Source organism: Phyllostomus hastatus, unplaced genomic scaffold (assembly GCF_019186645.2).
Source record: "Phyllostomus hastatus isolate PE091 unplaced genomic scaffold, TTU_PhHast_1.1 phas_contig_40, whole genome shotgun sequence".
NCBI classification, from domain to species: domain Eukaryota; kingdom Metazoa; phylum Chordata; class Mammalia; order Chiroptera; family Phyllostomidae; genus Phyllostomus; species Phyllostomus hastatus.
The window spans coordinates 93,288,189-93,314,014 of NW_025333872.1; the positions used below are offsets into that span (position 1 = coordinate 93,288,189).

General features: G+C 50.6%; 1 protein-coding gene across 9 annotated transcripts in view; it reads left to right on the forward strand.

Annotated features, from left to right (window-relative positions):
• Positions 1-25,826, forward strand: part of ARID1B (AT-rich interaction domain 1B) — a 395,667-nt gene that overhangs the window by 46,796 nt on the left and 323,045 nt on the right. For all 9 annotated transcript variants that reach the window (XM_045844119.1, XM_045844124.1, XM_045844125.1 and 6 more), the window contains exon 2: positions 5,095-5,289. In XM_045844119.1, coding sequence (XP_045700075.1) covers positions 5,095-5,289 — 195 coding nt within the window. The remainder of the gene's footprint in view (positions 1-5,094; positions 5,290-25,826) is intronic.

Here is a 25,826-nt window from a genome sequence, read left to right on the forward strand (position 1 = left end):
GCCACACTGTTTCATAGGTACTGAAATGTCACTTCAAAAGCTTTCTTTAGTGAGTGCTCAGGTAGAACATTTTCCCAAATGATGATTCACAAGGGGAAAGTTGCTTTCTCTGAGCCCTTGCTGAATCCAGATACTACAGAGCAGGGCCATCAAACTCATTTTCACCGGGGGCCACGTCAGCCTCACGGTTGTCTTCAAAGGGCTGAAGTAATTTGAGGACTGTATAAATATAACTACTCCTTAACTGTTAAGGAGTTGCACTTCCATTCAGCCCTTTGAAGGCAACCGAGAGGCTGCTGTGGCTCCTGGTGGAAACGAGTTTGATGCCCCTGCTGTAGAGGTTGTGACTGTAGACGGAGAGCCGTGACGGTTCTTCTCTCCGTGGGTTTTTGTAATGCCTTTTCTTCAGTGTGAGGTTTAAGGAATAGGGTGGAAACAGTTGTGAAATGTTGTGTGCATGAAGGAGATGACTAATAAACTATCTCCTTAACTTGATATTCCGGAGTAAATGCAATTAGATACATCTCTTTATTCTAAAAACATGTGTAGGCATATGCTGAAAGACTGGTGATGAAGGGTAAGTGTAAAAAGTGTCAAGTATAGCTAAAGCATACTAAAAGTGATTTTTTTTTAAAACTTGGGTAACCTTTAAAAGGGTAGCTGGATTCCCAGGCCAGCCTCTAAAAATCGTTTTAATCTAGAGTACAGCCTCACTGTGCTACCTAATGTGTATAGAATCTCTATTCCAAGTCACATTGAAAAAGTCCGCATTGTGCTCCTCCTTGTTTATAGTCCTAGGGGTGTGAAAACGTCTGAGGCTTTTGGAGGGTAGAGGCAGCAGTGGCAGCGCCCCAGAGGGAGGTCCAGGAAAGGGTGTGTGTGTGTGTGTGTGTGTGAGATGGATGACCTATAACTCATACATCCATGTGCCTCTGTGAGAGATGTACAACACATAACTCATACACACGTGTGTGCATATGTGTGTATGATGGATAGCCCATAGGTATGTTCAGGGCTTTTTGAAAACGGGTGGTCCATATTGAGGCCTGCAAAGCGCTGGTTTTACTTTACGTAATTGAAGCTCAGAATGCAGCAGACATGAAATGATACCTGCAAAGGAAAAACATGTTTGGGATACACATACTGAGAAAAGTATTTGAGGGCTGTTCTTCATGCAAATGATGTCTCCGATACAGTAGAAACTGCGTGTGAGAAACGACAGTGGAGACATTCTGGAATATATCGACAGAAGGGTAGATGACAGAAATAGAAAAATTTTGTCCCTGGCTGGTGTGGCTTGGTGGATTGAGTGCCGGCCTGTGAATCAGAGGGTCGGTGGTTTGACTCCCAGTCAGGGCACATACCTGGGTTGCGGGCCAGGCCAGGTCCCCCGTAGGGGGTGCGTGAGAAGCCACCACTCATTGATCTGTCTCTCCTTCCTTTTCCCTGTCTCTGAAAATAAAGTCTTTAAAAATATTTTGTGCGGGGTTAGATGTGAATATGAGAAGCGAGTTGCCTTTTATGTGTTTGGAAAAGTCTTAGACTTGATTTGGTCTTTGGTTTCTTTCAGGAGATAACTTGCAAAAAAAAAGCAGGGGTTGAGATCCTGCCGTTGTACGTATTTAATGTTAAAAATAGCCAGAGCACACAGGGGATGGATTTGGATTGTGGGTGAATATTTAATAATGGGCCAAAGGAGGGATGGTTAAAATTAAATAATTTGCACTATGTAAGTATCTGTTTTCATATCTGAAGTCTCACCGAAAGGTGTTAGATGCATTTTGAGGGTTACAGATAATCTGTATTTCATGCTTTCAATCTTGAGAAATCTCAGGGTTAAGCTAACATTTTTTGACACGGGTGCAAATTAAACTGAATTTTAAGTAGGACCGTGAGAGTTTATGGCCATGATGAAACAGATCCCTCAGGACAGTTTCAGTCATTGATACCATGAGTTTGCTGTACTGTTATCTAGAGCACTGAGGTGTAGACATTCCAGTCATTTTCCCATTTCAAGTTTCTGCTTTAATTTGGACAGTTTGGGTTGTGCAGTATTTCAAGTGAAGCAAGCAGACCTCCCCCGTGCCCTGGCTGGTCCAGACCCAGTGTGAAGACAGGGCCGCCTCAGGGCCTGTGTTGGGAATTCGGCCTGAAATCGGGCGTACGCGGCCTCGCGGTAGGCTGGCCATGTGCTCCGTGGGGTGTGAAATCACCAGCTCAGATTCTCGCGCCTTCATAGAAGGGTTTCTTTTCCATTTTGCAACAAAGTGTGGGAAAATAATTATATTTTTCTTTTTTTAGGCATAAATTCTAATTTAAATCACTCTGGGAAAATGTGATTCGTAGTCCTCGATTTTAGTTTTACGACATGTCTACCAACATTAATGTTTGTGTGTTGGAATGTGAAGTCAGCACGTGTGTAACATCAGCACGTGGCTTGGACAGTTTCTCTCATTGTCAAGTCCACAGTGTTTCTTGACTGGTGAAAGGAACACGTGAAAATCCCATGGAATTGTGAATTCGGAGCAGAACTAGTTGGCGTGCACGTGTCCTCACTCCGCTCGCTCAGCCCCGGCAGACTCCCGTGAGCCCCCAGGACGGAGCTCAGCTGTGTGGTCTGGGCAGGCTCTGTGATGCCCACCGCAGACCCACCGCAGACCCACCACCATGCGCCCGTCCCGGGGCCTCGGGTGTCCGGCCGGGTCTCCCGCAGTCTTCCTTCGGCCCCTCTCCTTCAGTGAGTTGTCCCCTTCTCCGGGACAGCCACTGACACCCACCTTTGTGCCTCCCGTGCCTGGCCAGTGTGCATGGTAGATAGGTGGCCAGTTAACATGGGGTGAATGCACTCATCACGTCATTGGAACGGGCGCCAGGGCAACCCCAGGAAGGAAGAAGGGCAGAGACTGGGGCAGCCTTGGGTCGGGTGGAGGTGGGGGCAGGCCCGGCAGCTCTTCTCGCCGCCTCAGCTGGGCTGCAGCCCCTGGCCCCCCTTGCTCCCCTCCCCTGTGCGCCCCAGTTCCTGTCTCTCCGGTTCCACCCTCCCCTCTGCCACGAGGCTGCCCCGGCCAAGGTCAGCCGCGGCATCCTAGTCATCCGGCACCGCAGCAGCTGCTAGCCCTCACCTGCCGCACACCTGGGCGGCACGTGACCGTCCTCTCGGCAGGACACCGCACTTCCCAGAAGGCCTGGCTGCATTTTCAGGCTCCTCTGGTCTCTTGGTGGACTTGGTTTTTTTTTTTTCCCCCTTCTTCCTTAAATGGTGGTATTTGTTTTAGAACTGTCCTCCACCCATTATTCTCTTTCCACATGTTCTTCCTGCATAAAATTTTAAGTTTTTACATGTTTCCTGTTCATTAATTCATCCAGCATTTATTAAACATTTACTGTGGGCGACGAGCACTGTTTGACTTAATGTCCCGGTGATCAATAGCGAGTGAAACAGAAGAGGTCGCTGCCCTCCAGGGGCATCTGCCCTCCCGACTTCCTTAGTGACTGTTCCGGCTCGCACCTGGCCACCCAGGTGGAAATCACTGTGTCTCTCCCTCCTGGGGAGTTTCACCTGGGCTTCCGATAGGAACCTCAGATCTCACGTGTGGGATGCTGAAGGCTCCCACTTCCGGGGAGAGGGTTGATCGGCTTTTACCACCCCTGTGCACTCTGTCTCAGAGGGTGTCCTACTGTCAGTGAAGCCACCCTTGCCTCTGCTCTTTTATCACTCGGTCCCCGAGTTGTGCTGCATTTCTGTCTGCGACTTAAGGCTGGGCTCGCTTGGTCCACCGCTGTCACCGGTTCAGGACCTTTCGCTGTCCTGCCTGCTGTGGCTGCCCCCACCCTGGCTCCAACCACACTGCCTGAGAGGCCAGCCCCTCAAGAGGCGGACCTGACTGCAGCTCTCTCTTCATCTCCCAGGCACTACCTGGAGCCTTTAAAACGGCACGGAAGGCTCACCCTTACGTGTCCTGGTTCCTGCCGGCTCCAGCGGCTTCTCTGCAAATTCCTGCCCCGTTTGGATCTAAACTGCTGTGTTTCCACACACACGCCAGGCAGTTCATGTCCTCCAATCCTGTATTTTGTGCTTTTTCTTCTGCTTTGTGGTATCCTGCGCCTTGCCCCTCCCCACCTTGCACCTCGTTTCTTCCTGTTTATCCTGCGAATCCTGAATCCTTCCTGAGAGTGTCCATGAACTTGGTGTGAACAGGGAGTCTGGCACGCAGTAGGGAGCACCATACGGTTTTGGAAGGAAGGACGGACCTACCGACCTGTTCGAGGCCTGGCTACAGGCCTCTGTAGCCAGCGTGCAGGGGCTGCCCCACCCCCGAGTTCCTCCTTTCAGGCACCCGGGGAGTGAAAGGCCAGGCCAAGGCTCCGGTTCTGACTCTCCCGAACAGCCTTGGCCCCGAGGCCCGCGGCTGACTCACTGAGCCAAAAATAAAACTTAAAGTCTGGTTTTGAACTGGTTCTGTTTGGTAAGTTGCTTACTTACCTAGGGAAGGTGGCTTGTGACTCATGGTCTGGGTGCTTATGCATTCACGGGCACTAGTGGTCTTTGAAAGTTTCCACCCCAGACATTCTGTATTATTCCAAATCTGTCCTTTCACTTTCTAATCAGCACTCAGATGCATTAATGTTTGATAAGGACTTGCAGACTCAGGTCTAAAATAAAGCAGTTCTAAGAATACTTTGCAGTCTGAACGCGTTCCTAACCACTCAGCACACTTTGCCTCTACCCCCAGCGAGCGAAAGGAGCCGAGCGAGGCTCTCACCCTCACGCCCGCCCAGTTCTCCGTGCTCAGCGGGGCTGCAGACGCAGGCGCTCCCTCCCCGCTTAGGGTGCAGGGTCTTTCCTTGTGTTCTTTACGTGGGATCCCTCTTCACGGTTAAAACCTTCCTAAACGTAAAAAAAAAAAATGTCTTGTATTCATCTAGGTGTTTTTCTTGAATGTTTTTCTGGGTTTTTATTCGTCAGATCGTTGTCCTTACTATTTCCACAAGGATAGTCGTGTTTTTCATGTGTATGCCAGCACAGCACACGTTCTGCCTTTGTGATAAATGCTGACGTGTAACGAGCCTCCTTCTCCGTGTATTCCTCCACAGGGCAGCCCCATGGACCCCATGGTGATGAAGAGGCCTCAGCTGTACGGGATGGGCAGCAACCCTCACTCCCAGCCTCAGCAGAGCAGCCCGTACGCCGGAGGCTCCTACGGCGCCCCTGGCCCGCAGCGGTACCCTCTGGGCGTCCAGGGCCGGGCCCCGGGGGCCATGGGCGGAATGCAGTACCCGCAGCAGCAGGTTTGTGCTTCTCGCGCCTCCCTCCCGCCCCCTCCTCTCCCCGGCGACGACGGCCCACCTAGGACTAGTGTGCAGAGAGTCAGGGGACATTTCACTGGTCTTCTGCCTTTTAAAACATGTTCCCAGTTTTGTTTTTTTTTTTTCAAGTAATCACAGGTAGATGTTTTTCTTCCCTTTCTTTGAAAGCAGGAAAGGTGATCTCTTTAGAACGAAGTGAACAAAAAAAAGCCTGTTTGGTAGAAGGCCAGTGTAACCAGCCACATCTGAAAGGTGTATCCTGTCATCGTTTTGCAGCAAATTATATAGATCTTGGCCTCAAAGTGAACTTGGCTTTGAACCACTTCTGGTGTCAGACTGTGTCCGATTTCGAGCTGTGCGTGGACTTCCTAAGGCAGAGTTTTAAGTTATTTAAAGGTCTTTCTCATGAAGATAGCATCAACCGAAAAAGTGGGTTTTTTTTTAGTTTCCCACAAAGTTATTTTGCTTTTTATTTCTTAACATATTATTTATCCTATACTTATTTTTAAAAAATGATTTTATGTTAGAGAGAGGGGAAGGGGGGAGAGAGAGAGAGACAGGGAAACATCGATGTGAGAGAGAAACATCGACCTGTTGCCTTTGGTCCCGCTGCCTCTCCCATCCGTCTGTACCCCAGCGGGGGCCTGAACCCTGACCCAGGCGTGTGCCTGCCTGACAGGGGGCCACACCTGCCACCCTCTGCTCTGCGGTGCAGCGCACAGCCTGCCGAGCCACACCGGGCCGGGGTCACCTGTCGCTTTCGAAACGGCCTTCTGTGTTTCACGCAAGAGGGTTTGACGCGTACCTGTTTTCTTAGATTTTCGCGTTTTCTGTTTTTACTTAACACAAACAAGAAAGCTGTTTCCTGTTCTCAGGACCCAGTATTTTTCTCTAGAATCAAGTAGTTGGAGTTCCCTTACATGACCATCTACCTTCTAGCGGCCCCAAACCTACAGTCTCTCGGACCCTGGGGAGCGTGTCCTTGCTGTGTGGGCCTGAGAAAGCATGGAATTTGGAAAGGGGAAATGGGACTGTGGCTTCTCAGGGTGTTTTGTGACTAGGAACACCAGAAGGCTTATTTATAGATTCGCACCCTTTAACCCTGGGGGCCTTGGGCTGGTGCCCCGGGCAGCCGACTCCCCCCACAGAGGCGTTTCCAAGGTGTCACCGTAACCCACCCCAGGGTTTCCCAGGACGTCTCTCGGGACGTTCTCCCTTGTGTTTGAGCAGAAGCCCTTTGTGGAAATGAAAACGTTGGCTGGCACTGCTGTGCTCTTCCAGGCGAGTCAGAGAGGGGTAGACACATCGTGCCCGACGCGCTGCAGAGCTGTGCGGTGCGCGTTCCCGGAGAAGGTGCGTCTTGGCCCTCTCCTTCCGAGACTGAGTGTTGCCTTTCCTCTCCGCCTTGCTGCTTCTCCGTTGGTGACGTTTTTACTCCCGGGCAGTTGTAGGGGGAGAGAGAAGTAAGTTGGCCCTAGAGGCCTCGCCCTTGGCTCTCTCCGCGGCCCTCCCAGTGCCGGATCCTCACCCCTGTCTGTGAAACATGGGCCACTCCGAGGTCTCGCGGTCAGTTGCAGACTCAACTGTACTCTTCATTTTTTCCAGCATTACTCCTTTCTTCCAGCAATATTTTACTATCTCGAGTAAAAATCTTTCATCGAGACTGCTAATTGTGAGAGGGAGATCATCTGCAATGGGTTGAAAAGCAAGGGAAGAGTCACGATTTTCCTCCCTCTCCCTTTTTTCACTTCAAAGCCGGCTTGCCCTTGGTTGAGGGGAAGGAGGCCCAGCCAGCCAGCTGCCGCCGCCAGCACTCTGCCCAGTAGCTGGTTTTGTTTGGGACAGAGAGGAGAGGCGGAGGGGTGTGGTGAGAAATAGCGGGTCCCGCGGAGAGGAGCAGGTGCTAGCGCCCCCATGGGATGGAGAGGAGAGGCGCAGGGGTGGTGAGAAATAGCAGGTCCCGCGGAGAGGAGCAGGTGCTAGCGCCCTCTTGCTTGCGCACTGCCCTCTCCGCTGCGTCTCCTGGCGTGAAACTGGAAAGTCATTTCACCAGGGGCGTGCCCGGTACACTGCTGGATGCCCCGCTATCTGTTTCTCTGAGTGCCTTCAGGTCTCCTTAGACGTTTGTGACATGGGTTTAGTTTGCAGTCCCCAAGTGGGACCATAACAGGTGGAGGAGGCGTGTGAAGGGTGGATACCCAGGCATTTTTTCATTGTTTTCTCCCCAGGATGTGTGAGGCTGAGAGTAGAGGACACATTACGGGCACTGAGGAGGAGTGGCCGTGGTGCTCTTGGCTTCGTGGCTTTATTCTCTCCCTGCGGCCCGCGCATGCTTGTGAAACCCAGTAACTGCTGCGTGTATTTGAAGGGACACATCGATGATTACCTACCAAGGATTTCAGCAAACTTTTAAAAAGTGTTTTCTTCATATTTTGTTGTATTTTTCCCCTCGCCATTATCTGCCTTACACCCTCTTCAACCTCCACCCCCACAGCCACCACACTATTGTCCACATCCGTGAGTCCTTTTTTTCCAGCAAGTTTTTAATGAAAGCTTTAGAGAAGGCACTTTACTGCCAACCAAAAAAAATGCCTGATTCTAAACTCGGGTCTTTCTGACAACGAGAGGGAAATGCTGTGCCTGGGAGGAACCGAGTCCCCGGCTGTGAAACGTCCAGCTTGCTTAAGTTCATCACGACTGGCGGCTCTAAGAAAACCTTCACTGCTTTTCACCCTTTCATTAGTTACCATGCAGCCTCGAAATAGGCCGAGTTGTTCTGAAATCGAAAAGGCGAACCCTGACCGTGCGTGCCCGTTGGAGTGCGTGTACCAAGTGCAAGGACACGCAGTTTTTATCACAGCAAGTTCATGGGGTCGGTTAGGTGCAGGCGTTGACACAGAAAAGAAGCCAACATGTGGGTGCAGGTCGTTAGAACATGCTCGTTTTGTTCGTTTTAGCCTGTGTTCGCGGGTGAGGAATTTTCGGTGAGCTGCTTTGTTTGTGACTTCCGGGTGATTACAGACCTGGCCCCGAAGTCCTGGCCCAGTGATTGGCTGCTGCACGCATGCATGCATGCATCTTCTTCTGGTACTGACGTACCTGTCTGAGTCCTGTTGTGCTCAGCTGAGCTGCCAGTGTTTCTTCAGGGACAAAGCTGGAAGGTGATGATGACGCTGGGCTTGTATCGAGTGGACATCGCCACCCGGGCACACTTTTGCTTTGGACGGCCTCCAGAGCCTTCTGGTTTGGTTTGTGAGCCTCTCATGAGCTGAATCCAGTTCATTTCATATTGCTTATATATTTCTGCAAAGGATTAAAAGGTAGGAATTCCAGTTTGTAAATTAAGTTGCCCACTTACCAGCGGAGTGCTAAGTTGTCTTTGGCTCAGGGTCGCAGTTTGATTCCTGGCTGGCGTTCCACTCCCGTGATAGGAATTTTAAATGAGTTCTGTCAGAAAGGACTGTGGTGCCTGTAGGACACTGAACATGGGTGGCATCCCTGCTTGCTTTTTGCCTCTGGGGTACAGGAGGAGCTGGCCACTCAGTGTCAGGTCTGATTCACCTGGCCATTCTTGATTTGTGTGGTGATCATTTTACTTTTGAAATACACTCATGACTGGGTCTTTGAAGCATGATGTGTGTTTATTAACTGGATGGAACAGGAATTGTGGTCTTTCACTTACTGACTCTCCCACACCAACATGTTCAGCAAATGCACGGCTAAACAGATTAGCTTTGCATGGTGCCCTAGAAACTAGTCTGCTTGGGTTTTTATGGGGCCGAGAGGGGAAATGAGTGTTCGGTGCCTCTGTGGGGAATGTTCTGCCTCTGGGCTCCTCGAATTCTGACCCGGGGATGGTCAACAGAGAGAAGTAGTGCGCTGGCAGGACTTCATCTAATGCAAAACTGCACGGAGGATGGATGATTTTTAAGGGCACTAGATTCTGACACTTTCTTAGTTCTCTGATTATTTTAAAAACAGACAGCAAGTTATCCTTTCCTGGATCGGAGAAACAAATGTTTTGTTTCAGTTTTCTTGTCCTTTGTGATTGTAAATGTATATACATAGGCCCGTGTGGCTTGCCCTAAGTGAAATAGCACCCAGGAGAACCAGGCTGCAGAAACAAAGGTATATTTATTTGTGTCGAGCAGATTTTGTAATCTGAGATTTTTCTTGAGTTACTAGGGTTATTGGGTCGATACTTTAACTATCCTTACCTTGTTGCAGATGTTTGTATAATCCGATGCCTGCTGGCATAAAACCAGGGAAAGGGAAAGAGGGCAAAGGGAGAGACTTAAGTTCATGAGTGCTTTTCTGATGGGAAAAGAGGACTTTTTTAGTTTTTAAAAACACATCTGTACTGTGAAGACCTTTACAACAAGAACATAGAATATAATTGTTGTTTTTAAAGATAGCATGGTAAAATTACATAGAAATTTGCTATTTTTGATAAGGTAATATCTGCATTTAACACTTTAAATCTAAATAAAATGGAATTAAAAATGAGTTTCTTTCGAAACATCTTAAGAATCAATAGGTATTTTTATTTGCCTTTATCTCTTACACCCTTTGGGTATGTCTGTTTTGCTATATTTTGTGTAAAATATTTCAGAACATAAGCATTCTATTTGGTGACATCTTCACAGCCAAAATACTTCTTTTAACGCACATATCTATTTTGGCAGCAGCTGTTTCTACAAGGAGACAGTCATTACAGTTGTGTGGCTAAAGTAAATGTTTTTGGGGGGTCATTGAGGCACGTTTCAGGATCTCCCCCCGTGTTACTTTCACAATTGGAATTCCGTCACCATCCAGGTTGAACAGTGTCTCTGCGAAGTCAGGGTGAGTGGGCCGGGAGGACGGCCCAGGTTTAGGGTCTGTCGACATGAAGCATTAGTCTGGGCTCGGTCCCGAGTCCCCGTGGGAACCTGAGGGTCAGGGCCCAATTTCCGCTCTCTCCGACGAAAGCCCGGGCGTCCCGTTTTTAAGGAGTGTGATGGGGTGTGACGGCATAAGAAGGGAAAGCTTGACAATGTAACGGAGAGGAACGGGCGCCTCGTGTCTGTCTGACACTCAGACTCATTTTTCGATGGTTTATGTTCACTGGAAGACGCCCGCCCGTGCTCGTGTGCGCAGGCGCTCGCTGGCACACGTGGACACAAGGCGGAACTTCGTGTGGCCGTGGCATCGAAGTGTAGTGAAGTCTGTACGTGTATGCAGATAACCTATTAAAGGTGTGTTTTACCTATAGTAGCTAAACCTGTGATATACCTACCTGTAGATATACGTACGTATAGATACACGTGCGCGGGACATGTCAGAACAGTGGAGGTAAATGCTGTGGCCACTAAAGTAAGTAGTGAACGCCGCGAGGGCCCGTTCACGGCTGATGCACGGTGCTTTTCCGTGCGCGTGCTCTCCACTGAGCGACTCCGAGCCAAGCGGCTTTGCCTGCGCGCCTGAAACGTTTGGAGTCCTTTCAGCGGGTGCGGGCTTGCATAAATCACGGCCTTTTGTTGGCCACATTTTGTCTCGGTTTCCTCGGTGGTTCTTCATCAGCACACATGAAGGTATTTATGGTTTACCGACAAAATACACTCACACGTCCCGTCTCAGCTTCCAAGTCGACAGCAGATGCTGCTGCTTCTGGTGCCAAAGTTCCCTGTAGATGGAGTTCAGTACCAAGGAAATGTTTTTGAAGAGATTTGTAGATAGGGTAATTTTTTTTTCTCCGTAAAATTTAAATTTCTGGAATACTGAACTAGTTGTTAAGTTGGAGTTTAAAGATTTTGAAGCATTCATTGTCACATTCTTAGTAGAGGTGTATTCAAAGAGATCACATTTCAAGTTAAATAAAAAGTTTAAAACCTTAACCTTGTTCCTAAAAATTAACCTTTTTTAAACAAATTAGAAAATGTCAGATAATTTGTTTTAGTTTGGAAAGGTGCTTTTATATTAGGAAGTTTACATATATACATACATTAGCATTTACATCGTTTTAGATATTCTAATTATAGTCAGGGTACAGTACTTAATTCTCTGCTGGTAGCTTATACTATTTTTTTTCATTTATGTGTTTTACATGTATAGACTTTAAATCTAAAATATCTGTTAAGCTTTTCTGTTATTTTTATTTTTGAGATGTTAATCTCAAGTATGTTTTAGGTAGCATTAGAATTACTTGAGTATATTTTTTAAAATTCTTTTTGTTTTTGAAAGACTTTATTTATTTATTTTCAGAGAGAAGGGAAGGGAAGGAAGAAAGTGTGGGAGAGAAACACTGATCAGTTACCTCCCCTGCACCCCCAGCTGGGTGCCTGGCCTGCAGCCCCAGCATGCACTCTGACTGGGAATCGAACCCATGACCTTTCGGTTCCCAGGCCAGTACTCAACCCATGAGCCACACCGGCTGGGGCTTCTTGTGTATTATATTTTAAATAAATTTGATTTATTTGCTTTTACCAAACCAAAGAAATAGGAAGTATGGTATTTATGTTAAAATTTAAACAATTCAAGTAAAGCTAACAGTTGATACCAGTCAACTCAAGCAACCATATTTCCTCAGTGCTCCTTGAAAAACAAACGAAAGTCCCAGAAGATGAGTCGAATGTTCAGGTGACTCAGTGTCAGAGCCTCCTTCGGTGCTTCACACACCCCAGGGATGGACGCCCATGTCAGTGGCGCCCGAGAGTAGAGGCGCCCCTGCTGCCTTTTTCTGAGCTGCACAGGTGACTCCACTGCTCACCTGGGGTTAACAGTCAGGTAGCAGAGAAAGACCAGTAAGTCAGAACCCAAGAGCAGGTCCTCAACCACACACCATGCTGCGCCCCTGGCAGCTTGCTCCGGGCCCTTCCCAGGGAGCCAGGACCTTGCCGCTGCCCTAAGGTGCCCGGGACCCGGGATTGGGGCAGTGCAGTCTTTGCCGATGAATACGTGATCCTCGGGCATTAGTGGGGAAGCCTGGGCCTCCCTGCTCCTCTGCCGACGGGAGGAACCGGACGGCCAGCTCTCCCAGCCTGGATTGTTCCTTTAAAATAGTAGTAAGCTGATGTCTTTTCACTTTAGTTTTATATGGTAGAGTCGTGTCATTTCAGATAATAGTCTTCTGAAATGTATGGGTTGATGCCTGACAGGTTGTATCACTATAAGTACTAACCCAGTTTCTTGAAAATCCTCTCTAAAAGTGAATGAACTGTATCTTCTTTGAAGATTAGCAAGTTGTTGTGATTGGTGCCATACATTATTTTCTAACTTTTAATTTTATCAGTTTTAAAGTGTAAGTTTTGTGTGAACTGTTTGCGTATGTCAGATATGCAGGATGTAGTCTGTCCCTTTTAGGATGCAGAAAACCTTCAGACCAAGGTGCTAACTCTTCTTGGAGGTAGTTACAGGAGGCAGCAGAGAGAGATCAGGTAGTTACGTACTCATTTCCCACGCTGCTGCTTTCTGAGTAGTTCGGAGAGAAGCGGGCACTGCGAGACGCTGGGATCCGCTGTGTGCAGGGAGTTCTGGGTACAAAGAAGGTGCAGGGTTCATGTCCCGGGCCGTCACTTTCACTCCTTTAACCCCCACGGAGGCAAGTTGGATGGCGTGAGTGCTCGCTCTCTCTTTTACTTTAGAACAAGTTTTTTAAAGGGTAAAGGTAGCTTTTTTCTTTTTCTTTTTCAAGATTTTATTTATTTATTTTTAGGGAGGGAGAAAGAGAGAGAGAGAGAAACATCAATGTGCAGTTGCTGGGAGCCATGGCCTGCAACCCAGGCATGTGCCCTGACTGGGAATCGAACCTGCGACACTTTGGTTCACAGCCCGCGCTCAATCCACTGAGCTACGCCAGCCAGGGCCACTTTTTTTTTTTTTTACATTAGTAAATGAAAGTTAAATTCTTTCTGATAAAAAGTTCTTTATGGCAGTTGGCTTATTTGTATATGCAATACATTTATTAAGGCCATTTGTCTGTACAATTTTGAGAAGTAACTTTAAAGGGTAAACAGTAGCTGTGAATGAAATTAGAAAAGCACTTCAGTACAGAGGGAGACAAGGAAGAAGACAGGCGGGAGCATGAGGGGGAAAGGGAGGAAGCAGCCTCGCCTTTCTCAGCAGCCGTGTGGATGGCCTCACCTGCTGGGTGCTTGATCAGTTCGGGTTTCTTTGGCTTCAAGTGGAGCTCCCCGCGTGGGGCCAGCCAGGTGTTGAACATTCCCTGGAAACCCTAAGGCTGAGACCTGAGAGTGGTCAGGGGGTCACGTGTGACATGAATATCCCCTGCCTACTTACTAGCCCCAAACCAAAGTTTTGTCATCGACTGCAATGCCAGGAGTTACCCCAGAAGGAGTGTGCTTACCCTAGAAAACAGACTGTCATCTAAAGAATTAACCAAATGAGTCTCCCTTTGTGTAGGTATTGAATTATTACGAACATACTGTAAAAAACAAAAACTGTCAAACCAGTGAACTTGGCTCTCCAGGTTTAGTCAAAGGTCCCTGTCAAGTTCTCTAAAACTTGAGATGTTCAGAAACGACGAGGAAGAGGCGTATCAATGGCAGAAAATGGAAGTGGAATTCAAAGGCAGAAGGCTGTCATCGCTGAGGTCATTCACTCTTACTCTGTGGCCTGGAGGCTGAGAAAAGCCCACTGGGGCGGCTGCCGCAGCCGGGCCGGGGAGGGCGTGGGGAGGCGTGCCCCGGGCGGGGGACTCCCGGCTGGGCTGCCTCAGGAAGTTCCCCAGCGCCACACGTCAGGGCCACCTGGGCCTTCATCACCAGCCTCAGCCCTGCTTCCAGAGAGAACCCAAGCCAAGGCTCAGAATCATTGTTGGCCCGTGGGCTGGATGACCTCGGAGTACTCCTTGAAAAGGTCAACCGGAAAGGAGACTTCTTTTCCTTCAATTACTGTATTAAATTTCCCATAAGATTATCAGCTATCCCAATAATCTAGATGTTTTAAGAGTTTTATGTCTTTGGAGGGTCTCCTCTGTGTTGTGGGCTGCACGCAGGTATAAAGGATTTTCCTTCTCTGCTTCCTACTTGTAAGTCCTGTGCCGTTTGTCCTGGGTCTCAGAGATGAGAAAACCTTGCTCCTCAATAGTTGGCCAAATTGTCACAGTTGGGAGAGGAAAGGAAAGGCCACATTCCTTTCCAAGTCCCACGGTGGCCCGGGAGAGCCGCCTGCCTTCTCACTGCCGTCTCCGGCTGAGCTGCGGGACGAGTGGTGGCGGCCTGGTGACGTCACGGGCTCTGTCTCCGTGACCTCAGGCGTGTCACAGCCCGCTGACTGCACACACACGCATGTAGCAGCGGGTCAGGCGGGGAGCAGCGGTCAGAGCGGAGCCCGAGGCAGAGGGACCGAGACTCATCTGCTGCCGCCAGAGGCCTCAGAAGCCGGGCAGCGAGCAGCACGCCGCGTGCGGAGTTCCAGGTCAGAGTCCGCTGGGGCCGGGCTGCCCGGGACTGTCAGCCATCCCAACGCCTCCCAGCTGCCAGGGGGCTGTGCACCGAGCCCCGGATTCTAGAGTGTGGAGGCAGGGCTGTAAATCTCGGTAGAGGACACAGAATTATTCTTGATGGTTCCACCGTTTCTCTTGTTGTAAACATTTTTCTCCCGTACCTCTCCACCTGCGTTTCCAGTAAGTGGCATCTCTGTCCGTTGCTGGCATAGCCAGAGTTCAAAGTCGCCCTTTTGTCCCACTTCCTTTCCATCTGCTAGTCCCTGGCCTCTTCCTTCGAAATACATCCAGAAACTGAGTGCTCCTCACAGCCTGGATGGACCCCGGGGCCCAGGGGCCCAGTCCCACCGCCTCCCCTTTGGGCCACTGCCGTGGACTCCTGACTTTGCCGCCCCCCAGTCTGCGCCAGCAGAGCAGCCAGAGCAGGCCCGTCAGGGGGCGGAAGGCGGCTGTGGCCCCGCTCCTGCGACTTCCCACTTCACCCCCAGTCCCCAGGCTCACCCCCGCCTTGCCACCCCCATGGGGCCATTGTGTGTGTTCTTCCTCCGGCCTGGAAGGCGCTCGCCAGGTCTTTGCAGAGCTGGTTCTCTCTCTCTCCTTTCAGGTTTCCCTCCCCCGTGGGCGTCAGGTGCCCTCTCTGACTCGAGTGGGATTGCCCACGCCCCCCTCTCGCCCCGTGTTGTTCGCTCCACGGCACTCTCCACCCGAGCGAGGGGCACGCGTTGCCCCTGGGGGAGAAGCTGCAGGCCGCAGGGGCTGGTGTGGCCCTGCTGCGGTCCGCGCAGAGCCGCACGCGACAGGCACCCCACGAGCCAGCGGAGGGCAGAGTGCGCACGCGCAGGCCCGCCAGCGAGCAGTGGCGCCCCGCGCAGCCAGCGAGGCCCCCGTGTTCCAGCGGCGTGGCCGCCCCCTGCGCTGGCCGAGAGAGAGGCGGCTTCTTCTCCACCGCTGTCTTCGTTTCCGGTGGAGCCCCAGTGCCCGGCGCCCCCTCTGATCCAGTGGGAAGCCTGCCCACAGCCACTGGGCCTTCCTCGCAACCCTGCTCTTAGCGTCCTCGGGAATTTCCGCCGAGAGAGTGTTGCTGCTCGTCCCGGCGTGCGGGGTGTCAGGGGCCCGTGCTCCTTCTCTCCGGCCCTAACCCCATCGAGGAGTGATTGGAGGCAGCTGCCACTGCCCTTGGTGGCTGGTAACGTCCCCTGCATTCTCCCGTGGGGAGTGTGGTACCCAGAGAGGGGAGGTGAGCAGAGGTTCTAGAATCCGGATCGTAGCTGGATTGGGCTCGGCCGAAGCGTGATGCCAGCTCGGACCGTCGTCCTTGTCCGGGTCGTCTGACGGTGCTCACCGAGGAAAGCTGCTCGGGCAGTTGGCAGGGCGGTGATGGAAAACAGGTGTTTTTCTGTGGGGGGCACTGACCGCCGGAGGGGAGGGAATTCCTTCTGAGGGGCGGCGGGGAGCTCTGCCCTTGGGGGGGGAGGCGGGGGCGGGGTGCGAGAAATGGGCCTGAAGCCCTCTGGTGTGGAAGTGTTTTACATCCATACTCACCCTGGACGCATGTAAAAGTTGGTGTTTGTTTACGGGGAGACAACCTGAAGTGTGACGTTCTGGTTCTCCGTAATAAGTGGCTCTGGTAGGTGGAACCCACTCTTCTCAGCAGACGTTACTTGCGCACGCTTCGTGGGGCCAGGGCAGCCCCGGAGAGCCCCGCTGTTGGCAGGGGTGCGTCCCCGGCAGGCCCCAACTGTGGCCCGGCGCTGCGCCGCGTGGTCGCTTGTCTGCGGGGGGGTGGAGGTCACGGCCACACCCGTGACGAACGCGACACCTGGGCGGAAAGAACTGTAACTCAGATCGTGTGGGAAAAAATTGCCATGTGCTTTACTCTAGTTGAAGATTACGACAGCTCAGCAGTCTCCATTCAGTTTCCAGAAGCTGCGAGATTTGGTGCCTCAGTGTAGATGCTGCCTCAGCGTCCTCGTCACCGTCTGCAGTCTGCACCGTCTTCCTCCCGTTCCCTCGTTTGTGAAAGACGAGACATTGTCCCTGGAGGGTGGTCCTACCAGCGGTTGTGGCAGCAGGTGTTACGCTAGGAACTCGCACATGACTGTCTCAATCCTCGTCACGCTTCTGTCAATATTTATCCTCGTTTTATGAATAATAATAAGTGCTTGTTGAGAGCTCATGCTGTGTCTGTCCGGCACTGCTTTCCGTCCTTTGCACGGATTAACTCAGCCCTCGCGATGGTGGCCTTCTGAAGTAGGGGTTGCTAGGGTCCTTGATTTGCAGATGAGGAAACTGAGGCAAGGGGGGGTTAAACAGGGTTCGTCAGAGCCGAGACCTCAGATCCTTGCTGCCGCTGAACCTCATGATTCTGGTAAAACGGGAATGCGTCTCATCGCCGAGACCAGAATTCACTCGAGTTTTTGAATAATAAGGCTGATGATAATTAAGGTGGCCTCATTTTGACACCGTGCGTCAGCTTCGTGGGAAGTCCTCTGTGACCTTTACTAAGTTGAAAATTGAATGTTACTTACTGCGTCTGTCGCGCTTCGAATCAGAGCAGTTATTTTTATCGAGATGAAATGTAACGAAACCAACCGTTCTGCAGTGTGCAGCTCGGGGACGCTCGGTCCTTCGCCGTGCCGTGCCGTGCAGCCGTCGGCCCTGTCCGGGCCTCGGCCGTGTGCACCGCCCCGGACCAGGCCGCTGTCTGTGCCCAGCAAGCACCCCCTTCCTGTTCCCGCCTCCCCGCAGCCCCTGGTGACCACAGTCCACCTTTTCTCTCTCTGCATGTATCCGTTCTGGACGTTTCATGTACATGGAATCTCATAACATGCGACCTTCTGTGTTTGTCCTCCTTCACGTAACGTCATGCTTACTTAGCATCAAGCGTGTGCTGGCGGTGCTTCGTGTCTTTTTCGGCTCAGTGTCACTGCGCAGTCTGGATGCACCGTAGCTTGTCTGTCTGTTTCCTGTCTGTCTGTTCGTCTGTGATGGGCACTTGGGGGTCTTCTTCAGCCCCTGTAGACTAGTGCTGCTGTCAGCATTTGTGTGAGATTTGTTCGAAGGTCCGTCTTCGGTTCTTTTGAGTGTACACCCAGGGGTGGAATTGCTGGGCCATTGGGTAGTTCTGTGTTGAACTCCTCAAGGAGCTGCCAAACTGGGTTCCACCGCAGATGTGCCACTTTACACCAGAATTACAGGATTTTAACGCTGCTCTGGTGTGTGCCGAAGTTCTGCCGAGTGCCGGGGCATCCCGCCGAACCCCTTCCCTATGTCCCCCCATGTGGTTCTCCCCAGATCCGTGCCAGTGGGAAGGCTGAGCCGTCGGGGAGCTGGCCTGAGCCACCATCCGAGCAGCGGGGGGGAACCCTGTTCTCTCTTCGGGTGGCGCAGGGTTACAGGCCACCCCGCCCCGCGTTTCTCAGTGCGAGCCACACGCCCCGCCGGGGCTAGGGAAGGCCGTTCCAGAACACGGAACCATCTGGCAGTAATTCTCTCTCACTTTGTCTTCCCTGCGAGCCGAAATGCGCCCTAACGCGGTCCTTACACTCCTCGGCCCCTCCCGTGCTCTCGTCATTTTCTAAGGAATAGGTTCGGTCTCGCAGCCTTGGGCAGGCGCCCAGACCCCGTCGGATTGCAGTCGTTCTATAGTATGTTCACATCGTTTATTTCTGTGATGATGTTCTATTTGTGGTACGTTATACTGGCTTTCTATTTATGGTGGCAAATAGGAAGCTTTCTTTTAAAGTACAATTATATGAAAGTGATTCGCTTTAAAGAAAAACAGTTCATACTGTAAGTTGAGTTTACTCACTAGTTTCACTTGCATATTGAATGTCGGCCACGTGTTCTGTACCGCACTAGTCGCTGGGGATGCGGAGATGACAACAGTCAGGTCTTTGTTCCAAGGTGCTCTGCGAAGAGATCAGCTGACGGTATGGAGTGAGTGCAGGTACCGGTGTTCACCCTGGCGCCGTGGCAATGTGGAGGGACACTTCCCGAGGTGGGGTAGGAAGAGAGAAGTAGGGGAGACAGATGTTGGAATGTATGTGTGAGTACAGGTTGATTCTAATTATAGCAGATCTCTACTGAATTTTAAAAACTGGTCTTTTGGGTTCAGGTAAATACCAATATCTCATACATCCATTTGATTTGATGTTATTTTACTTTTTTATCCTCACCTGAGGACATGCTTATTCATTTTAGAGAGGGGGGAGGGAGAGAAACATCTATAGGAAAGAGAAACATCGATCGTTGCCTTTTACACACCCCCTGACCTGGACTGAATCGTAACCCAGGCATGTGCCCTGACCGGGAATCAAACCTGTGACCTTTCCATTTATGGGATGATACTCCAACCAACTGTGCCACACCAGCCAGGGCTTTAGGTTTGTTAAATTAAGAAAATGTAGTGTCCCAGGTTCGATTCCCAGCCAGGGTACATTCCTGGGTTGCAGGCCATAACCCCCAGCAACCGCACATTGATCTCTCTCTCTCTCTCTCTCTCTCTCTCTCTCTCTCTCTCTCCCTCTCTCCCCCCCCACACTCCCTCCCTAAAAATAAATAAATAAAATATTAAAAAAAAAAAAAAGAAAATGTTACTAAGGTTTTTAATGGTTCATACACTGTGGGGGACCTCAGAGTACACTCGTGGAATCACACACACAGTTACTGTATAATGTATATACACATTATAATATATACATTATATATACAATATGTACCATGTACAGTGAGCACCCACGTTTTGTGTGCATCGTACACGGGATCATTAGACCCATGGAATGTAATCACTATACCCATGTGTAATGTGCATCCTTATTTTTCCCTCAAACATTTGGGCAAGAAAGGTGCCCATTACACGCGGCAGCACACGGTAGGCAGGTACTTAGACGACGGTGTGCGGAGCACCGCAGAGGGGGCTTGGGCCGTGTGCCCGGAAACACTCCAGCTGCACGGGGCGGGGGAGCGGGCTTTCTGGGGTGAGCGGCATCAGACCTGAATCTTGGGGCAGGGGCTTCCTGGGCCTGGGAGGAGACAGTGGGGGTGCTTTGCAGTTCAGTTAGGCTTTAAAGGTGTACAGAAGCTTTCACATTTTAAGTTTGCACAAGCATGGAATCTAGCTTTTTTTTTTTTTTCTTCTTGCACCTCCAAATATTTTTCATCTTTGCTCATCTGAGTGCTTTGGTGGGTGAGTTCAGAAAGCAGCAGGGCTCCTGGATCCCACCCGCTGTTTTCAGGGAAACTGTCTCTCCACACGAGGCTTCCGGAGTGGAGAGCATGACTCATGTCGCCCTGCGTGCGGAGGGGCCCAAGTGCGGTGTGTGTGTAAACACTGTTCTCGTAAGCGGGCCCCCCAGGAAGGGCCTGTGATTTCTGTGAGGCTCGCTGTCCCCGCTCAGAGGTTGCGCAGCGCTGCGCCACGCACACCGCGCCCTCCGGGGTGGCTGCGCTTGCACCTGGACAGCGGATACTCTCACTGCTGTGACCTGCGCTGCTCATGCGTGTTGCTTTGAGACATAGGAACCTGCCCAAAATCTAAAGTAACATTCAGACAATGTAGTCAACACTCTGAACTGTGATTCTGGTGTGTCGAATGAGGTGAATGATGATGGCATGGGAATATGTAGAAAGAAGTTAAATTTCGAATACAAACTCAGACATTGTTGATGTTCCTCCTTAAATGAACTTAGAGTTGACTTTTATGTTTCTCTGACCTCTACTTTTATAAATGGGAATGTGAAAAAAAAAAACACCTCTTACCACTTCTTCTGATTATTGCCAGTTTTATCTGTTGTTATTGCTCCTGATAACACATTTTAGGGCATCTTTTCTTACACAAAGTTGCATACGTTTGCTATACATCTTTTAAGTTAAAAAGAAAAAGTTAATGTTCTTGTGTCTTTTTTAAAATTTTTTTTATTTATTTACTTTTAGAGAGGGAAAGGAGGGAGAAAGAGAGAGAGAGAGAGAGAAACATCAGTGTGCGGTTGGTGGGGGTCATGGCCCGCAACCCAGGCATGTGCCCTGACTGGGAATCGAACCTGCAACACTTTGGTTTGCAGCCCATGCTCAATCCACTGAACTATGCCAGCCAGGGCCTATTCTTGCTTCTTTTAATCAGACCTATTAAATTCACTATATGTGATCAAGATTTTCTCTTCCTTCATGTTTTCCTCTTGCATTATTTTATTTTTGAAGCATTTTAGTAGTATTTGTTACATTGTTTTTACATTAATGGCAAATGTACAACTGGCATTATATATGACTATTAAAAATTAGTTACTTGGAAGTCTAGAGCCACACATGAATTAAGTAAAATGATTTCTTTTAAAGGTAGAGAGGTGAAGGGTGGTTTACCTTGTTTTAAGTTGATTCACCTTACTCTAATTCTAACGAGAAACGTCGCAAATTCGAGTGGACACTAGTGGTTCACTTGCCATTGGGAAAACTGAGCGTGAATGTATGTGTTTTGATTGCTTTGTCAGGTATGCACGCTTAACAGGTAACGTATGGTTGCAGCGTCCAGCAGATTAGCTAGAAGGCCCAAATTTGGGAAGACGCCCATCTCACTATGGGCGACCTTTCCCGTCGCCATTGCCATTCTACTTCGCTAAGTTCGGCTCTGGTGCGTGGGCCGTGGGGTCCGCCTGGGTGGCCCCACCCGTCTCTTCTTACGAGTTTTTCTCACTCGTTCTGAAGGATCTCTCCTCTTTCTACCTAAAAAAGATGGTGTGCTGTGAAAACGTCACTGGCTTAAATTTAAATGGCGGTTGGACATTTGGCTGCGGGCGAGCAGTGTTCAAGGGGGGCCTGCGGTGGGCCCCTCCCTCGGCCCGAAGGACTAGCCGCCAAGAGGCCCGGTCTGCTGGGGGAGGCGCCCGCTCCGGCAGGTAAACGCCGCTTCTTCGGGTGCATGCGTGCGCAGTTTGGGGACGGTCCTCCAGGGCTTCTCGTGAGCACCACCAGGTTGAGCTTCATCTCCCCTGGCCCACGAGTTCTGTTCCCTAGAAGCTTTTGTTCTCAACTCTTAGTGGGTTATTCTGGCACTTGAATCCGTGCTTCTAAATGACGTGATTCCGTGGCTAGTTCTCAGTTTTCAAACTCAGGCTCGACTGGCTGCGCGGTGTCAAGGTTAACTCTTCTCGCTGCCCTGCCGTGCAGTTCCCTCTCCCTTTCTTGCCCCGTGAGACCATAAATTAAGGTGAAGTCCATATTCTGTGTTTACATTAATAGGATGGAATGAAATTACTGTCTGTAGTGGAGACTTTAACTGAGGGTAATTTCCTTAGTATACAATTTGGTGTTGTTCCAGAGTTGATAACTGCCTCATGGTTTTTGAAAAACAGATATATCACCAGTTTACCCTCCTCCGCGGATGCAACGGTGCATTCGTCCAGTAGGGGGGAGCCCGTCAGTTAGTCGGACCCCTGGAGCCTCTTTCCTGCACACAGGTGCCCGTTACCTTTTGAAGAGCCTTTCTGTGTCTGGGGACACGCCCGCATTTCAGAGCTCTGCCTCCGCGATCTAGAATTCAGAACTCAAGCTCCTAGCCTCCCTTGCGGCTCAGGGGCATTCCGGTGCCTCCAGGTCTTCCAGGTGCAACCCCGTGGCCGACTCGGACCAGAAGGAAGCCTGTTGCTTGTGGCTCACCTCCGAGCGTCCGGCTGAAGCGGCAGTGTTTGCGTCCCTCTGATCAGAACCGGGGTCCCCGTGCCTCCCTCCCCAGCCTGGGCTCTGTTCCTCTCGCGACCTGCCGTGTGTGTGCTACAGCTTCCTTCGCCACCGTCCTTGGCACGGCTGTGTCCCGCACCTGCACTGTCTGCATCCGCGCCTTCTGTCTTCTGTCATTTCCTCGATTCAGTGGGACCTGCTCTCCGGGGCGTCTTAGGGAGGAGCGTGCAGGAGAGGGACGTCTCTTCCCTGCGTGTCGGAAAGACGCTGTTTCTGGCGCCACACTCGCTCGGTTGTTTGGCCGAGTGTGCGCGTGGGATTCCCGATGGGAAGTAATTTCCTCTCAGAAGCGAGTGTTTGTTGCTCTCTGAGCTCAAGTGTCTCTATTGAGAAGGCCAGTGCCTCAGCCTTTATATGTCCCTGTTTTTCAGTCTCTGGTCTTCTTAGAGGCTTTTTACTTCTCGGATATCTAAAATATTGATGAACCTTAGAGTTGATATTTTTTATTTATTTTGTTGATTGATTTTTTAAAAAAATTACCCATCCAAAGTAGAACTCAGTTCTGGGAATTTTTTTGAGGGGGATTATCATATTTTTTGATAATTTCCTTGTCTTGATTTTCTTTGCTCTTGCTGTTTTGAATTCTTATTAGTTGGCTGTTAGAAATCCTAGATTCACTCTTTACTTTTTAACCCTTCTCTCCTTTTAAAAAAAAATCTTTTTGGGAGATAGTTTGTTTTTTCAGCTATTTTGGTGAATTTTTACTTTCTGTCTTTCTAGTATCACTTTTCACACACGTGGTTTTATCCGCTAAGTTTTTCTCTCGTATTCTTACTTCATGGGCACAGCAGTTCGCCTCCCTGGAGACCGTCGTTGGGTCTTGTTTTGGAGGCTTGCTCGCGAGTGCTCCTCGTCTCCCTTCCCTGTGCGTCCGGCCGTCCTTCCCCGTCGCCGTCCTTCCCGCCGCACGGACGCTGTCCCAAAATGCGTGGTGATCGCCGGTTTTCTCATGACGTGCAACAGTGAGGTACACGTGACCCCGCAGCTGAGGGCTGGGTACCTGGGTGGGCGTGTCCCCAGGTGGGCCTGGGTGATGGGGAGGAGGTCAGGCCGTGGTGTCTGAGGACCCCCAGGGCTGTTTTCTGCGTGCTCCCCTCCTTCCCGACGAAGCCACCCACAGGGGACGTGAGGGCCTCCGGAGGCTGGGTGTGAGTGCGTGCGTGTCTGTTTGTACTTCCACTTAATCCCGTTGTCCTCGGCCTGGGGTCTGCGGCCACCCTCTCCAGATGGAAGTCCTCGTCCCTTCTGGCTGGGCTGGAGCGAGGACTGCGGGGGCGGGGGGTGGGGGGGCGGTCCTGGATTACTCCTCGTGGGTATTTCGCGCGGCCCCTCCACCCTCTGATTCCTGAGTCTTTGGGGTTCGGACTTTAATTAGCTTGCTTCTTACCTTCTCACTTAGAACAAATTAAAACTTTAATTATCACTTGTCTGTCGGCTGTTTTCCTTCCAAAAACATTTGGATCTCTCACCTGCTATTATCTTATGTTTTCTTTGTCCTTGTGGGTTTATACTTAAAAGTAACTCCTTTACTCTCAAGAAATTCTTTATTATTATTATTATTATTATTTACGTTTATTCTATGAGGGAGTAGGGATAAGCACGAGCATTTGATCTGAAATGTTTCCTGGAAGTCTTGACAGAGACGCTGTTAATAAAGCAGTTTTTCTGACCAGCTGTTGCCTGTTGCAAGGCTTTCCCGGTGTGCTCTGCTCCCTGGCAGAGCTCGCGACTTCCCAGGGGCTCGGGGAGCTCGTGGACCAAGAATAAACCCACGCATGCACGCACAGGACGGCACACCTGCAGAGCTCCCGGTCAGGCCAGGGCGCCTGGCCGCGGAGGCTGCGTGGGGCGGGGTGGCCTTTGTTCGGGGTGGCCAGGAAGAGCCTCCTGGAGCGCAGGAGGTGTAGCCGGGGAAAGGGGCTCCCCAGCTGTGCTTAGGACAGGGACGGGTCACACGCAGGGAGGCCGGGAGAGCTCTCTCAGGAGAGTCAGTGCCCGGGGCAGGGCAGCTGAGGGGCGAGGCCAGTCGAGAGGAACGACAGGAAGGAAAGAACAGTGTCTTGGACGTGACTGCATGTGAGAACCGACATTTTAGTGACATTTGGGTCAGGGATGATCCTACTGTTTCAAATCGCAAGGGTATGCTGGGTGTCAGTGCATTGTGTAAGGAAGTTGTTCGTGCAAGTCTCTAAGTAGATAACAATTTTCTGGTTGCCTTTTGCTTTTAGGATAATAAAAGGGCACATTAAGTAAAATACTTTAAGCTTATATTTAGTCAGAAAAGAAGTTGGACTGCTGAGAACAGTGCAGTCCCCCGTCCCAACCTCCTGAAAGCCACTGAGACAGGGAGAGAGAAGCAGGTGTGTGAAGCCCCCACTACCTACCCCCCCGCCCCGTCCCCGCCCCTCCCTCCCTTGCCCTGACACGGTGCGGTTCCGTTTTCAGAATTGAGAGAATCATGACAAAGACTGGAGAACCTTCAGGACTCAAAAAAAGATGAAATGATGTTCATTTAAGGCAGACATTTTTACTGATGTCTGTGTTTTACACGCAATTTTTAACAATAAGGGATGAACCAAAAGAACGTTCTCGTTAATCCTTACTTACCCAGAAAATCACATTAACCACAGGGACAAAATTCTGGAGCACGCAGTCTTCGGTGGTGATCTGGCTGTGTTTTCTATGCAAGGGGGGACAGCCTCCTGGTGTGTGTGTGTGTGTGTGTGTGTGTGTGTGTGTGTGTGTGGGGCCCAGGGCCAAGACCAGGGCGCAGCTCACAGCACCAACTGCAAACGGGGCAGTGACAACAGCAGTCAAGTTTGCAGCCTGATGTGTCAGGAATAAAAAAAAATACAAGGGTCTAGTTTATCTGGCCGGGTTTAGTGTTCATGGAACTGCGCACATGGCCATGCGTAGGGTCTGTTAAAGGGATGGGGCGGCTCTGCAATGAAATAAATGTCTGCCCACTCTCATCAGCTTCCACAAATGTGATCTATTTATGTCCCCGTCACTGCGAGACACACTGTTCGGTAATTAGGGTCTCTCCGGAAAAACCGTATATACATAGACCACCGTCCTGGCCGAGGTGGTTACTCATCCCTGAACGTTTCGGTGCCCTGGTGCTGGCCTCGTCCGGAGGCCCCTTAAGTTAAAAATACCCGGTGTGTGGTCTCGCCAGCTGGCCAGGGGCCAGGCTTTTTATAGCCCCGTCTGGCCTGGGAATGGAGCTCAGCTCCGGGGGAGGTGCGGGGCTGGCCCGCGGGCAGGGTCTTCGCTGGCCTGGGGGGCCCTGCCGCCGTCGCGTCTTAGCTCGGTCACCCTAAGTACAGTGCCAGTGTAATCTGAC